The sequence below is a fragment of the Echiichthys vipera genome (genome assembly GCF_963691815.1).
Source record: "Echiichthys vipera genome assembly, chromosome: 2".
NCBI lineage: Eukaryota > Metazoa > Chordata > Actinopteri > Perciformes > Trachinidae > Echiichthys > Echiichthys vipera.
The window spans coordinates 21525856-21541290 of NC_139827.1; the positions used below are offsets into that span (position 1 = coordinate 21525856).

The 15435-nt window shown below is 47.8% G+C and overlaps 1 protein-coding gene across 1 annotated transcript in view; it reads right to left on the bottom strand.

Annotated features, from left to right (window-relative positions):
- Positions 1-1446: 1446 nt before the first annotated feature.
- Positions 1447-15435, bottom strand: part of tusc3 (tumor suppressor candidate 3) — a 93733-nt gene continuing 79744 nt past the window's right edge. The window contains exons 9-10 of the mRNA XM_083925028.1: positions 4445-4535; positions 1447-2929 (exon numbers count right to left, since the gene is read on the bottom strand). Of these exons, the coding sequence (XP_083781154.1) occupies positions 2914-2929; positions 4445-4535 (107 nt within the window). The 3' untranslated portion in view covers positions 1447-2913. The remainder of the gene's footprint in view (positions 2930-4444; positions 4536-15435) is intronic.

A 15435-nucleotide genomic window follows, 5' to 3' on the forward strand; every position in this document is an offset into this window, starting at 1 on the left:
GCAGACTACAAGGGATAACATTTGTGCATTAGTGACAAGCAAGTCTAATTCAAACCCCTAATTCACACACACTTATTTCAAAAGTCATGACCGAAAGAACAAGGTTGCGGGTACAAGCGGCTGAAATGAGTTTACTCAGAAGGGTGGCTGGAGTCTCCCTTAGAGATAGGGTGAGAGTGAGGAACTCGGAGCAGAGCCACTGCTCCTTTGCATTGAAAGGAGCCAGTTGAGGTGGTCCGGGAACCTGGTAAGGATGCCCCCTGGGCGCCTAGGGAGGTGTTTCAGGCACGTCCAGCTGGGAGGAGGCCTCGGGGAAGACCCAGGACCAAGTGGAGAGATTATATCTCCACACAACTGAAGTTCGGGGTTCCCTGCTAGAGCTGCTGCCCCCGCTACCCGACCACGGATAAGCGGTTGAAGGTGAGTGAGAGAGTGAGTGAGTAATTTCAAAAGATTGTGGATAATTTTAGAACGCACAGCGTGACTTTTGAAGCAGTGGAGAGATTATTCTATATGTCATTTTTCTACAGTTGCCCTCTATCTAATATACACATTGATATCGCTCAATTTGCAGATACTTATCCCCCCTGAAGGTGACATTTGTTCTGCTTATTTCCTCCACAGCGTAAAGGCCAAAAGTTGAGGGGAAACAGAAGGGGTAGTCTGCTCTTAGTGCAGACGTCCTACTGTTTCATTCAAATATATTGAAGTACTTCTAGCTTGATACCACCACTTGGCCCCATGTATAGCCTTGGAGCAAAAATGTTACTCTGGCCACACTAGTTAGTTTATTCTACTGACTTTAAGTAAGGAAGTTACAGTATTTATAAGCATAAGGAGGAGAGGTGTTCGCCACGGTTATCACACATTTCTTACAAGGTGGAAATGCTTATTACAGTCTTGATAAAGGTAGTCCTTACATTAGGGGATCTTAGGGGGCGATAGGATAAGGTTTCTAACTTCTGTCAGTAAGGGCTAACGCTGAAATTGTGTCAGTGTCTTATAACTTGTTAAAATAAGTGAGAAGAATGAAGGGGATGGCCATTTCAACCAAAGACCTTAAGCTTCCATTTAATGTTGGAATGACTATTGTAAGATTGATGACAAATTCATTCAAGAGTAAACAGTGGGACAACCAACCCCGGTCTCCGCTAACCTTTGAGTTACTTCCATTGCCTGCATGTGGTGGTCAATAGCAAACTGGAAATATTGATTTTTAGTAAGTTCACTTAAATTGCAGTTCTTGACAAAATAAAAAAAGGAAAGGATAAAAAAACGAGTGCAATTTCAATTCAGCGAACAAATCAGTTTAATCTTCAACTCTTTCAACAGCATGTGTCTCGGTAGCATCAGCTCGACGTTTCAACGATTTGAAACAAAAATAGACAAGAATGAGAAGTCTGAGAGGGAATATTTTAATTATGTTTGTCAAAACTGGTCTATGTGCAGCACCATTACTCTGTCTGCCCACGCAAAGAAGGGTTACATAAATGGTTTCAATACTCCAGCCCACTCACTATTTTAGTGGGCAGTTCACAAGTGAAAGAATTAGAAATGCATGTATTATCTAAATGACCTAAGCTTCTTAAATTCAGCAAGAAAAGTCACAGCAACCAGCGTTCTGTAAAATAAGTGAATGTGCTACTTTTTGCATTAGTGATTTAAGACCAGTTTCAGTGCAGGGAGAAGTGAATGTCCATTTAGGGCAGAAAAAAAATAAGTTTTGTTTAATTCAATTTAATTCAATTAAATTTTATTTATAGTGCCAAATGATAACAAAAGTTATCTCAGGACACTTAACAAACTAGGTAAAGACCACACTCTGACTTATTAATGATAAACATAGACCCAACAATTCCCCCGTTTAACACTCGCATCTTCTTCATCTTCATCTTAGCTATCTGTCTCACATTGATCGATTCTGATTAATTACCATTAAAGGATGACTACAATGTTTTCATAACCTTGGATACCCATTCTATTATTTTGTTAGTTGAAAAATCCATTATCCAGTAGATGGACATTGTTGGTGAACATTTTGCAGACAGATACAAGCATTCTGTGAGATAACATGGAAGGAGACATGGATATAACCTATTTTGGTCCTGGTCCAAAAAAATCTAAAGCAATCATCACTGTCTAAAGGAATGCAATTGGCATTTTAGTCTGGCACCAGCAGGTGTTAACAGGCAGTATAGGAGAAATCCCTCTGACCTGTCAGAAAATGACTTAATTTATTCCATGTGTCTGTATAAATCTGCACGTTCATTGTTTGAGCCATTCGTATTTTAGCTTTATTAATCCAAAACTTGGTGCACCATAAAACTGAGTCTGACTGAGCTACAGTAGAAGCTGAAGCAGTAATTTAAAAGCTGGAGATTAGGATCTTTATCTTTAAAAGCATCGTATGTGTTGTCACAATAAGAGACAAAGATGTGAAAAGCACCAAAAATATATCATTTGTAAGATATGTTACACATGGTTAATAGGCTTTCCTTCTAAATTATCAAGAAACTTTGTGTTCAACTTGACTTCAGTTGACTCTTACTCTCCCTTCACATGCAACAGTTTTCATAAATAATATCCAATACATATATTAAAAAGGGAATACCACAGTCACGGGTATATCTAGCCACACAGAATATTCAACTTCTGAAACCAACCATAATAAAATGACAAATATACAGACATGCCAAACACCTCTATTTTCCAGTGTAAGAACGCTTTGTTTTCTATTAAGCTTGCCAAGTTTATGATGGAAGTCAATGAAAAAACAACACACATAAAAAAGAAACCCGGCCATGCAATGTAAAATTAATAGTGACGCTGCCTCCTCTTCAAGTATCTTCTCAACTCCTCTTTTCCTCACATAGCGCCTCTTCGCCATCCTCGGACCTCCTCTTCTGTCTTTTTTCACTTGATAAGGAAGCTGAGAGACAGGAGAGGATTAAAGGGAGTAGAGAAAAGGAAAAGAGAGGAACAAAGAAGATAATATTATTATTAATATTATTATAATTATCACCATAAATACTGTAGCTGTCATGCTTAAGTGTATGGGCCTGTAATGTTTCCTGAAATAAACACTAAATGTGGCACATATTATAAACATAATGTTCAATTTGTACACTTCCAATAAATCATTTCTGATTAAGTGCTAGTGTAACCTAGATCATCTTTTTGTTTCTCTTGTTTACAGGCAAACAATTCATGATGGGGATTAGCTGGGTAAATTACCATATTACATATCCTGTTTACTGAAATATTACTCAAGTAGTAACACTATAACACTAGATCATCAGAGAAAATTATCCTTACGGCTCCAATCACCCAAAAAGAGCTGAGTAAATCTGCCTTTTCCTTTCACGCCTTGCAAGCTTGGAATGAGCTGCAAGGCAGACTTTACTTGGACTCTTTACCCTCTCTTGACATGTTGAAAAATACTTTTCAGTCAGTTTTTACAGAAAAATGTTATTGCTTTTAGCAGTAACAGTGCAGTGCCAGTATTTGCAATAATTATTTTAGCCTCTGATTGCTGTATGTTTTGTGTCTGTTGTTGTGTTTACTGTTTTTTTTGGTCACCTGATCTTGTGTATGAACCTTTTTATTCCCTGGTAGAAGAGATATTGTATCTCAATGGGACGTTTCTCATTAAATAAATAATAAATGGTTTAAATTGATGCTTTCCTTCAATGACATCCCCATTGTTACCAAAGAATAGACTTCTTCCAGGAAACTTCTAGGAAATACTTTGCAATTACAGACCTAAAATAAACCCTTTCCAGTTTCATACCGTAACTATACTCTCAATCAAAGTCATCAGACAACAATTATTGGACTTGAATTTCTGCAGCTAGAGGTGTTCTTGGTGTTGTGCTGTAGTATGCTCCAGAGACGACGAATTGGACCCAGACTCTGAGGACTTATAGAGTGTTCAGTTACACATTAAATCTTTTTTATGTAGTGGCGACCTTTAGTTCAAAGTGGAACCAAATTGCTGCTGTTCTGGCTCACTTAGCTGAAAGGCTTTAGTGTCCAAACACTTTCACTATATGATGACCTACAGAAAGATCCATGACGGATTCATGATTTCTAATATTCAGGGTAGAGAAGAAAAGATTTGTGAATATACGTTTTATATTGATTGTACCGCAATAAAGTCAGAATGTTAAAGTTTTAGCAGTCTGATTAGCCTCAAGAGAAACACCCCTGGTGCTGTGGATTGTACATTTTAAAAGGGAGTGTATCCAATCGAACAGCTGTCTTACAATCAATGAAATAATGGGAATGGATGGATCCGGTTTTGGCCTGGACTTTTGCACTGTGTCTGCAATAACTTTGCAGTGATTTTATGTCAACTTAAGTGATTTTAAGATTCATTGTATATTGTGTTTAAATTACTGTTGTGTAAGATGAATGAAACGGTTCTACTGTTTGGTTGCTTTACCTATAGGGGTATCCATGGTACTTGGACCTGAAAATGGAGAGCAGGAAGCTGAAGAAAAACACCACCAGGCCAAGGCCAACCAGGCAGATGACTGGAAAGAGAAAAAGACACACACACACACACACACACACACACACACACACACACACACACACACACACACACACACACACACACACACACACACACACACACACACACACACACACACACACACACACACACACACACACACACACACACACACACACACACACACACACACACACACACACACACACACACACACACACACACACACACAAATTAAACAAAACAGTATGTAAAGAAATTGTAACATGATCTCTAAAACTGAAGTTACTATGACTACATATTAAGTTCCCGACTTTTTGCAGGTCCTGCAGACACCCATACATATGCATAATAATTATTACACAATAGCCTGTGAGGATATTTGATTCCTGGCTAAAGGCAACCTTTTAAATCATTTCACGCACATTATAACCACTGATGCAAGTCCCTGTTTGATCTCTGTTCAAACTGAATGTGCTTGTAGCGTTTAGACATGGTACACACTGAAAGCATCCTTTTCTCTTCATGTTGGGCACACACGCACGCACACGCACAAGCACAGGTCTACATATGCACAACCAAATGATGAGAAAAATTATATACTGTATGATAGACATTAGTCAAGGGGGATCTTTATCATGCCAAGACATTTTAATATTTACCTTTATTTAGACAATCCCTCAACTTATGCGCCACTGCCTGTTTCTCATCATCAACCCTGCTGTGCTGCAGAAATTGTGATTGCAGCCATTATCATCTTATTTCCTCAGTGGCCATTCTAAAGTGAAATATACATAAGCATGATCTTTAATCTGCAGGGGAATTGTGAGTGTCCGTGTGTGAGTGTAGGAGTGTCTGCACACAGACCCTCATGTAACAGCTAATCCTTGAGAGGCACTGTGTTAAATTAAACTGTCACCAACAACTGATATTGTTAATCAGGGATTAGGATGAGGACCTCTCTGGAGACTAAATAGTGAGATATGTGCTTGTCGCTCTGCGTGTGTGTGTAAGTTAGTGTGTGTGTGCGTGCGTGCGTGCGCTTATACTTCTATTCTTGTAAGGACCAAAGGACAAGGTTAAATTGTTTAACACGCACTGTTATTCTTTACTTTGGATATCTTTTTTCTGAGAGGTGAGACGACGTATCTGGGGTTAAATAAATTCAAGACAATGTCCTGCAATACAAACCTGTGTATGTGTGTGTGTGTGTGTGTGTGACATTGACTGAGTGACTTGATTGAGAGCACTGCATATTTGAGAGTTTGTCTCCAGGCGGCACACTGAGGGCCCCGTGTTGAGTTGCCACGTCTACGTATGTGCCTGTGAGTATGTGAGCAACAGAACGTCTGTGTATCTTCATTAAGTACAGTGGGATGTATTTCCCATAGCTCATCAATTATGAATGAGACGTTTCTTAGTATGCTTCCATGGATAATGACACTCGCGCACTAAGCATGCTATTGGAAGTGATTTATGACCTTGGCAAAATGACAAGTTGTTTAAGCTGAATGATTTCCCTTACTGACAAAGGTGGTTATCCCTCTTTTGACTGTACTGTATGACTTAGCTCAATTCAAATCATGATATATTGGCATGGTAAATATAAATGTACCTTTCCCCAGCAAGAGGAAGCCAATAAACATATTAGGTTAACCCAACCTCATCGGGAGGGGGGGAAATATGAATAGATATTGGGATGCTAAATGGTTCTTCGAGGTTTATTCTTTGATTAGCAAAAGGCTTCAACAGACTTAAACTGACTTAGCCCTGGATCTGGATAGAACCACAAATAATTGCTTCATTATTTTTGCAACAGAAAAGACTGCTGCCTTTTCAAAGCTTCATCCTTACAATGTGAGTGGCTGGCCCCATGGTCCACCTTAACTTTACCACTTGATGGACTAATAAAGGTATGTTTAAAAAAAAAAAAAAGAAAGACAAAAGCTTGAAGGAGCGGCTTGTCACCAAACTGAGGATAGCCGGTCCACCTTTAAAGGTCGGTACTGTGAGTCGCTGCTGACGTTGCTAACTCCCTTCACTTTAATCAGCAGGTAGCAAGCAAAGACACAGGACTTTGCTTGGGTCTTGAGTAGTGTTGCTTTCGTCAACGAAAATGATGACGAAATATCTTCGTCAACGAACCTTTATCATGTGACGAAAACTAGACGAGACGAAACGAAAATGCTGGGCATGTGACGATGACTAAGACGAAATATATAATGCAATTTCGTTGACGAATAAAAACGATACGAAATGTCTCTTCATTTCGTATCAGAAATAACGTTGTTTCGTCTCGTTTAGTGACGTTATTATTATTATTATTTTCCTCAATCCCCACACGCGCATTATTTGGATTCTGAAGCTGCCGCTGCTGTGGGTCAGCATTACCGTTAGAGTTAACTAAACTAAAGAAACATGAGAACAAAGTGTGACACCAGCTGGGGGTCGTCTTTGGGAGAAAAAGAAGAAACACTTTCATTACATAAACGTGGAAAGCAAAACGGAATGTGTTGTCGAAAAAGAGAGAAATGCAGCCACAAAATCACAGGAAAAAAACACCACAGATCTTAAGAGACACTTCAGGGCATCCCATAATGAACTTTAGGTAAGTCAAGACATTAACGTAACGATACTTTCTGTTTTATTAAGCTCATGCGACATGAGGCTACGGTTAATGTGTCGGGTTTTAACGCTAGCTTTGGCGTTAGCCACTGGAGGTGTGTGTGTGTGCGCGCGTGCGTGTGTGAGAGACTAGCGTGTTTGTGAGAGAGACTAGCGCGTGTGTGTGTGCTTGTGTGTGAGAGAGACTAGCATGTTTGTGAGAGAGACTAGCGTGTGTGTGTGTGTGTGGGCTAGCGTGTGTTTGTGTATTTATTTGTGAGAGAGTATAAAGTGTGTGTGGCAGTGGGGTGTGGTTAAGGTGTCGACTGCCAGAGGAGAGGGAGGAGTGGCTCAGCCGGTGATCAGACAGCTGGACAGAATCAGGTAATCAGTCAGCTACATAAGCATGTTTGTAACCTGGTTCTGCCTCTTGCAGTAGGCTGGGTCCTGTGAGGGGACCCGAGCGGCGACGACCCAGAAAGAGGCAGCAGACACCCGACCACGGCCGTCAGAGGGACGGCTGCTCGTTTGTGTAGTTGTTTTATGTTGAGTAACGTTTGGGGAAAGCCTGAAATAAACGGTTAACCACCGACAACGCTGTCTCTGCCTCATTTCCCGTCTGTCCTGTGAGCAGTGAGGCTCACATCTGGCACCCGACCAGGGACATGACGGAAGCCCAAAGCCCGCTGTCGCTGGCCCTCCAGCACCTCGCCGCGATGCAGGAGAGCACTACCACTCTCCAGCAGCAGCAGTCCCGTGCCCTGGCCGACATCGTGGCGGCCCAGAGGGAAGATCGTGCTCTCCTGCAGGAGCTGCTGCAGCGCCCGGCCACCCAGCCCAGTCGCGGCCGGCCTCCGCCTGTTGCCCTTCAACGGATGACAGCAGAGGATGATCCGGAGGCGTTCCTGGACATCTTCGAGGGCACGGCGGAGGCGTGCGGGTGGCCGGAGGAGGAGAGGGCGGTCCGGCTTCTCCCCCTGCTTACCGGCGTGGCGCAGCTGGCTGCGCACAGCCTGCCGGCGGCCTCTCGCCACGACTTTACCCACCTGAAGAGAGCCATCCTGGACCGGCTGGGCAGTACGCCAGAGGGACACCGGCGGCGGTTCAGGGGGCTCTCTTTTGAGGAAGCCGGCCGCCCCTTCCCCTTCGCGCAGCGGCTCCTCGATGCAGCGAGGCGCTGGCTCCAGCCGGGGACCCACTCCGCCGAGGACGTCGTTGGACAAGTGGCGCTGGAGCAGTTTATCGCCGGCTTACCCTCGTCCACCGCCAACTGGGTCCAGTGCCATCGTCCCCCCACCATCGAGGCAGCGATCGTCCTCGCGGAGGACCATCTCTCCCTTCCCCGGCGGAGCATGAGGGAGGAGGCCAGGCCAGCGGCGATCCCTGCGGGCCATCCCACCCCGGCCCCGAGGAGGAGATTCCCGGCGGCCGCTGCACCGCACCCTGCCCTGCACACACACACACACACACACCCGGAGCCCGGTCCGCTCTGGTCCACTAATAACACACTGCCTTCTGTTCCGCAGGGCCCAGCCTACGTGTCTGATCGACCGGCACCCCGGGGGGTTCCTCAGACGCCAGGGCAGGGGTGCTGGCGGTGTGGGCAGCCCGGCCATCTCCGGGCGGAGTGCCCCCTCATGGAGGTGGGGCAAGTGGTTGCGGGGCCGCCAGCTCCCTCCCCCGGTTCGGAAGGGACGTACCGTATACCGGTATGTATACAGGGGGGTACACACCAAGCTCTGCTAGACTCTGGTTGTGAACAGACCATGATCCACCAGCGCTTGGTTCGACCGGGGGCTTTGCTAGAGGCATCGTGGGTGAAGGTGAGGTGTGGGCATGGGGATATTCACGATTATCCGGTGGTGGCTCTAGAAATTCTTTTTAAAGGGAAAAAGCATAGAGTTAGGGCTGGAGTTAGTACTCGCCTCACGCACCCTCTAATCTTGGGCACGAATTGGCCGGGGTTTGCTAGCCTAGCGGGGGAAACTATGAGGGTGCGGTCACGTACGTCAGGGAAATGCGGGTGGTGTGCCGTGCTTGGTTGTGAGACGGGGGTGCCGCATCCCGACGCCGTCGGGGGGGGGGGGGCGTGGGGCCGGCGGGGCCAGCACGGCTGGCTCCGGGGGCCCTGCAGATAGCCCCCATGGAAGATTTTCCACTTGAGCAGTCTCGGGATGAGACCCTCCGTCATGCCTTTAACCAAGTGATGAAAATTGATGGTTGCCAGGTCCACCCTAACACAGCACTCACTCACCCATATTTTATTGTCATTAGGGACAGGTTATACAGAGCGAGTCGTGACGCTCGGACAGGCGAAGAACTCACCCAGTTGTTGGTGCCCAAAAGCCGTCGGGAAACAATTTTCCAGGCGGCTCATCATTACCCCATGGCGGGCAACCTAGGCTATGACAAAACACTGAACCGGATCATGGCCCGATTTTATTGGCCGGGCATTCGCGCAGATGTAAGTCGGTGGTGTGCATCATGCCGCGAATGTCAGTTAGTCAATCCGCCGGCCACCCCAAAAGCGCCGTTGCGCCCACTACCACTAATGGAGGTCCCATTTGATAGAATTGCCATGGACCTCATCGGGCCATTAGACCGGAGTGCACGGGGATATCGCTTTGTGTTAGTCCTAGTGGACTATGCAACCCGATATCCCGAGGCGGTGCCTCTGCGCAATATCTCTGCAAAGAGTGTTGCACAGGCACTGTTTCAAGTTATCTCCCGAGTTGGGATCCCGAAAGAGATCCTGACTGATCAGGGCACATCCTTTATGTCACGTACACTACGCGAACTATACAAATTACTGGGCATCCGTTCAATCCGGACTAGTGTGTACCATCCCCAGACCGACGGCCTGGTGGAGCGGTTTAACAAAACGCTAAAGAACATGATTCGTAAGTTCGTGCACGAGGATAGCCGTAATTGGGATAAATGGTTGGACCCTCTGTTGTTTGCAGTGCGGGAGGTTCCCCAGGCCTCCACAGGATTTTCTCCCTTCGAACTCCTGTTCGGCCGAAAACCATGGGGTGTCTTGGACCTGGTCAAGGAAAACTGGGAGGCGGGTCCAAGTACCAGCAAGAACGAGGTGCAGCACGTCCTGGACCTGCGAGCAAAACTCCACTCACTGGGTCAGTTATCACGGGAGAATTTGCTCCAGGCCCAGGAACGTCAGCAGCGTCTGTACAACAGAGGGGCAAAACTTAGACAGTTTTCACCGGGAGATAAAGTGCTTGTATTGCTACCATCATCTAGCTCCAAATTGCTCGCCAAGTGGCAAGGGCCCTTTGTGGTCACACGGCGAGTGGGGGATGTTGACTATGAGGTTGTGCGTTCAGACAGGGGTGGAGCAACACAGGTTTACCACCTCAACCTCCTTAAAGCCTGGAGGGAGGTGACTGCTGTTTCTCTGGCTACTACGGTGAGCGAGAGAGATGAGTTGGGGCCGGAGGTGGCAAAATCAAACTATTCAGCACCGGTCCCCTTTGATGACCATCTCTCACCGAGCCAAATAGCAGATGTGGCCTCGTTGCAGCAGCGTTTTGCTGATGTGTTCTCGCCCCTGCCAGGACGCACAAGCCTCATACACCACCACATAGAAACAACCCCAGGGGTGACCGTGCGTTCACGACCCTATCGGCTGCCAGAACACAAGAGGAAAATTGTTCTGGCGGAGCTTCAGGCCATGTTGGAGATGGGGGTAATAGAAGAGTCCAACAGTGACTGGTGTTGCCCCATTGTCCTGGTTCGCAAGTCTGATGGGTCAATACGGTTCTGTGTGGACTATCGCAGGGTCAATGAGGTGTCCAAATTCGATGCCTATCCAATGCCCCGGGTCGACGAACTCCTGGATCGGCTGGGCACGGCTCGCTTTTTCACGACACTGGATTTGACCAAGGGCTACTGGCAGATTCCCCTGTCGCTGGAGTCCAGGGAAAAGACGGCCTTCTCCACTCCGTACGGTTTGTACCAGTTTGTCACACTTCCGTTCGGGCTGTTCGGGGCCCCAGCTACTTTCCAGCGCCTCATGGACCGGGTACTGCGGCCTCACTCTGCATATGCTGCGGCCTACTTGGATGATGTAATCATTCATAGTGAGTCCTGGGAGCAGCATATGCAGCAGGTGGGGGCGGTGCTCGAGTCTCTGAGGAAGGCGGGGCTCACGGCCAACCCGAAGAAGTGTGCGGTTGGACGGAGGGAGGTACGGTATTTGGGGTACCACTTGGGGGGCGGGCAGGTGCGGCCACAGGTGCAAAAGACCGCAGCAGTTGCGGCCTGCCCAACACCCAAGACAAAAAAAGAGGTCAGGAGGTTTCTGGGGCTGGCCGGTTACTATAGGAGGTTCATTCCGGCCTTTTCGGAGCTGACCAGCCCCCTCACCGACCTGACCCGAAAGGGTGCCTCAGATCCGGTCCAGTGGACGGAGCCGTGTCAGCTGGCGTTTGAGAGGGTGAAGCGAGCCCTCTGTGGGAAGCCACTCTTGTACACTCCTAACTTTTCTCTCCCTTTCATCCTGCAGACCGATGCCTCGAACAGTGGGCTGGGGGCCGTTTTGTCCCAGGAGGTGGAGGGGATCGACCGCCCCGTACTGTACATTAGCCGAAAGCTGGCTTAGCGGGAGGTGAACTACAGTACGGTGGAAAAGGAGTGCCTCGCCATACGGTGGGCGGTCGGGGCCCTCCGCTACTACCTCCTGGGGCGCTCATTCACCCTCTGGTCGGACCATGCCCCGCTCCAATGGCTCCACCGCATGAAAGATGCCAACGCGCGGATCACTCGCTGGTATCTGGCATTGCAGCCTTTCCGGTTCAAGGTGATCCATAGGCCGGGTAACCGCATGGTCGTGGCTGACTTTCTCTCCCGCTCCGCGGAGGGGGGGGGGGAGTGGGCTTGCGGCCGGTGGGATCCCGGCCTAAGTCGGGCGGTGGGGGTATGTGGCAGTGGGGTGTGGTTAAGGTGTCGACTGCCGGAGGAGAGGGAGGAGTGGCTCAGCCGGTGATCAGACAGCTGGACAGAATCAGGTAATCAGTCAGCTACATAAGCATGTTTGTAACCTGGTTCTGCCTCTTGCAGTAGGCTGGGTCCTGTGAGAGGACCTGAGCGGCGACGACCCAGAAAGAGGCAGCAGTCACCCGACCACGGCCGTCAGAGGGACGGCTGCTCGTTTGTGTAGTTGTTTTATGTTGAGTAACGTTTGGGAAAAGCCTGAAATAAACGGTTAACCACCGACAACGCTGTCTCTGCCTCATTTCCCGTCTGTCCTGTGAGCAGTGAGGCTCACAGTGTGTTTTTAGTTCCTACCTGAGAGACTGGCTCACTCTAAGTGCACTAAACTTCCCCTTGTTGACCAAATACTTTCACTAGTTTTGTATTTCAAAGAGCAAATAACACTGAACTGAATTTGGCATCAACATGAATTGGATTACTTATTCTAGACCTGTACATGCATTTACACTAAAGATATCTGCATGGGTTTGGCTCAAAGAAAATGTTGGTTTCCTCAATACTACTAGGTACTTTTATTATATTGATTAAATATAATTGCATTACTAAAAAGAGACTAATATACGATTTTCGTCGACTAAAACTAGACTAAAACTCTCAGACTTTTAGTCGACTAAAACTAGACTAAAACTCATAGACTTTTAGTCGACTAAAACTAGACTAGACTAAAAGTAAAACAGGCCGCCAAAAACAACACTAGTCTTGAGGAATTGAAGCATTTATTCAACAACAATAGACTATACACACACTCCCCTGCAAAATTCAAAACCTTACAGCTAACTTCATACTCTCTATCACACACATGCTCATTGTCACCGTCACTGACAGTGACTGTCGCTGTGTTAATGTTGTTAATCCTTAAAGGAGATTGCCAATTCTTAAACATGTTAGTTTTAAAATCATGTTAAAAATACATTAAAAAAAATACCATTTAGGATGGGCCCATTCCAACAAAAACAAATATAATGCATGCTGCCTCCAAATAACACGTTTAGCATTTATATGCTAATATGACTATGTCTTTATTGTGTATTTCTGTATACACAAACTGTGATCTTTTTTAGACTGTCATCCCCGCAAAACATGACCCCATAGTTCATTTGTCTCATCTCATCTCATCTTCATCCACTTATCCGGGGTCGGGTCGCGGGGGCAGCAGCTTTAGCAGGGGACCCCAAACTTCCCTTTCCCGGCCACATTAACCAGCTCTAACTGGGGGATCCCGAGGCGTTCCCAGGCCAGTGTGGAGATATAATCTCTCCACCTGGTCCTGGGTCTTCCCCGAGGCCTCCTCCCGGCTGGACGTGCCTGGAACACCTCCCTAGGGAGGCGCCCAGGGGGCATCCTTACTAGATGCCCGAACCACCTCAACTGGCTCCTTTCAACGCAAAGGAGCAGCGGCTCTACTCAGAGTTCCTCACGGATGGCTGAACTTCTCACCCTATCTCTAAGGGAGACTCCAGCAACCCTCCTGAGAAAACCCATATCGGCCTCTTGTACCCGCGACCTCGTTCTTTCGGTCATGACCCAGCTTTCATGACCATAGGTGAGGGTAGGAACAAAGATTGACCAGTAGATCGAGAGCTTTGCCTTCCGGCTCAGCTCTCTTTTCGTCACAACGGTGCGGTAGAGCGACTGCAACACCGCCCCCACTGCTCCGATTCTCCGGCCAAACTCACGCTCCATCCTCCCCTCACTCGTGAACATGATCCAGAGGTACTTGAACTCTTGGGGTAAGGACTTATTCCCTACCCGGAGTAAGCAATCCACCGGTTTCCTGCTGAGAGCCATGGCCTCAGATTTAGAAGTGCTGATCCTCATCCCAGCCGCTTCACACTCGGCTGCGAATCGATCCAGTGAGTGCTGAAGGTCACTGACCGACGACGCCATCAGGACCACATCGTCTGCAAAAAGCAGAGACGAGATCCTCAGCCCACCGAACTGCAACCCCTCCCCACCACGACTACACCTCGATATCCTGTCCATGAAAATCACGAACAGGATTGGTGACAAAGCACACCCCTGGTGGAGGCCAACCCCCACCGGGAACGAATCTGACTTACTGCCGAGGATCTGGACACAGCTCTCGCTTAGGGTGTACAGAGATTGGATGGCCCACAGAAGTGACCCCCTCACCCCATACTCCCCCAGCACCTCCCACAGTATCTCCAGAGGGACCCGGTCATATGCCTTCTCCAGATCCACAAAACACATGTAGACTGGATGGGCATACTCCCAAGCCCCCTCAAGGATCCTTGCGAGAGTGAAGAGCTGGTCCGTTGTTCCACGTCCAGGACGGAATCCACATTGTTCCTCTTCAATCTGAGGTTCGACTACAGGACGAACCCTCCTTTCCAGCACCCTGGAGTAGACTTTACCAGGGAGGCTGAGTAGTGTGATACCCCTGTAATTGGCACACACCCTCTGGTCCCCCTTTTTAAACAGAGGAACCACCACCCCAGTCTGCCACTCCCTTGGCACTGTCCCAGACTTCCACGCAATGTTGAAGAGAAGTGTCAACCAAGACAGCCCCTCCAAACCCAAAGCTTTCAGCATTTCTGGACGAATCTCATCGATCCCTGGAGCTTTGCCACTGTGCAGTTGTTTGACTACCTCAGTGACTTCCGCCAGGGATATTGACAAAGATTCCCCATCAGCCTCCAGCTCTGCCTCTACAAAAGAGGGCGTGTCAGTCGGATTAAGGAGTTAATCAAAGTGCTCCTTCCACCGCCCGACTACCTCTTCAGCTGAGGTCACCAGCGTCCCGTCCTTACTGTAAACAGCTTGGATGGTTCCCCGTTTCCACCTCCTGAGATGTCGAATGGTTTTCCAGAAGCACCTTGGTGCCGCCCGAAAGTCCTTCTCCATGACTTCTCCGAACTCCTCCCACACCCGCTGCTTTGCCTCTGACACAGCAGAGGCTGCAGCCCTTCTGGCCTGTCGGTACCTTGCAACTGCCTCCGGAGTCTTCAGGGATAACATATCCTGGAAGGCCTCCTTCTTCAGTCGGACAGCTTCCCTGACCACCGGTGTCCACCACGGTTCGAAGGTTACCGCCCCTTGAGGCACCTAAGACCTTGAGGCCACGGCTCACCGCTGCGGCTTCAGCAATGGAAGCTTTGAACATTGCCCACTCCGGTTCAATGCCCCCAACCTCCACAGGGATGCCAGAAAAGCTCCGCCGGAGGTGTGAGTTGAAGATCTTTCGAACAGGGACCTCCTCCAGATGTTCCCAGTTCACCCCCACTACTTGTTTGCTTACCTGGTCTGTCCAGAATCTTCCCCCATCCTCTGATCCAACTCATCAC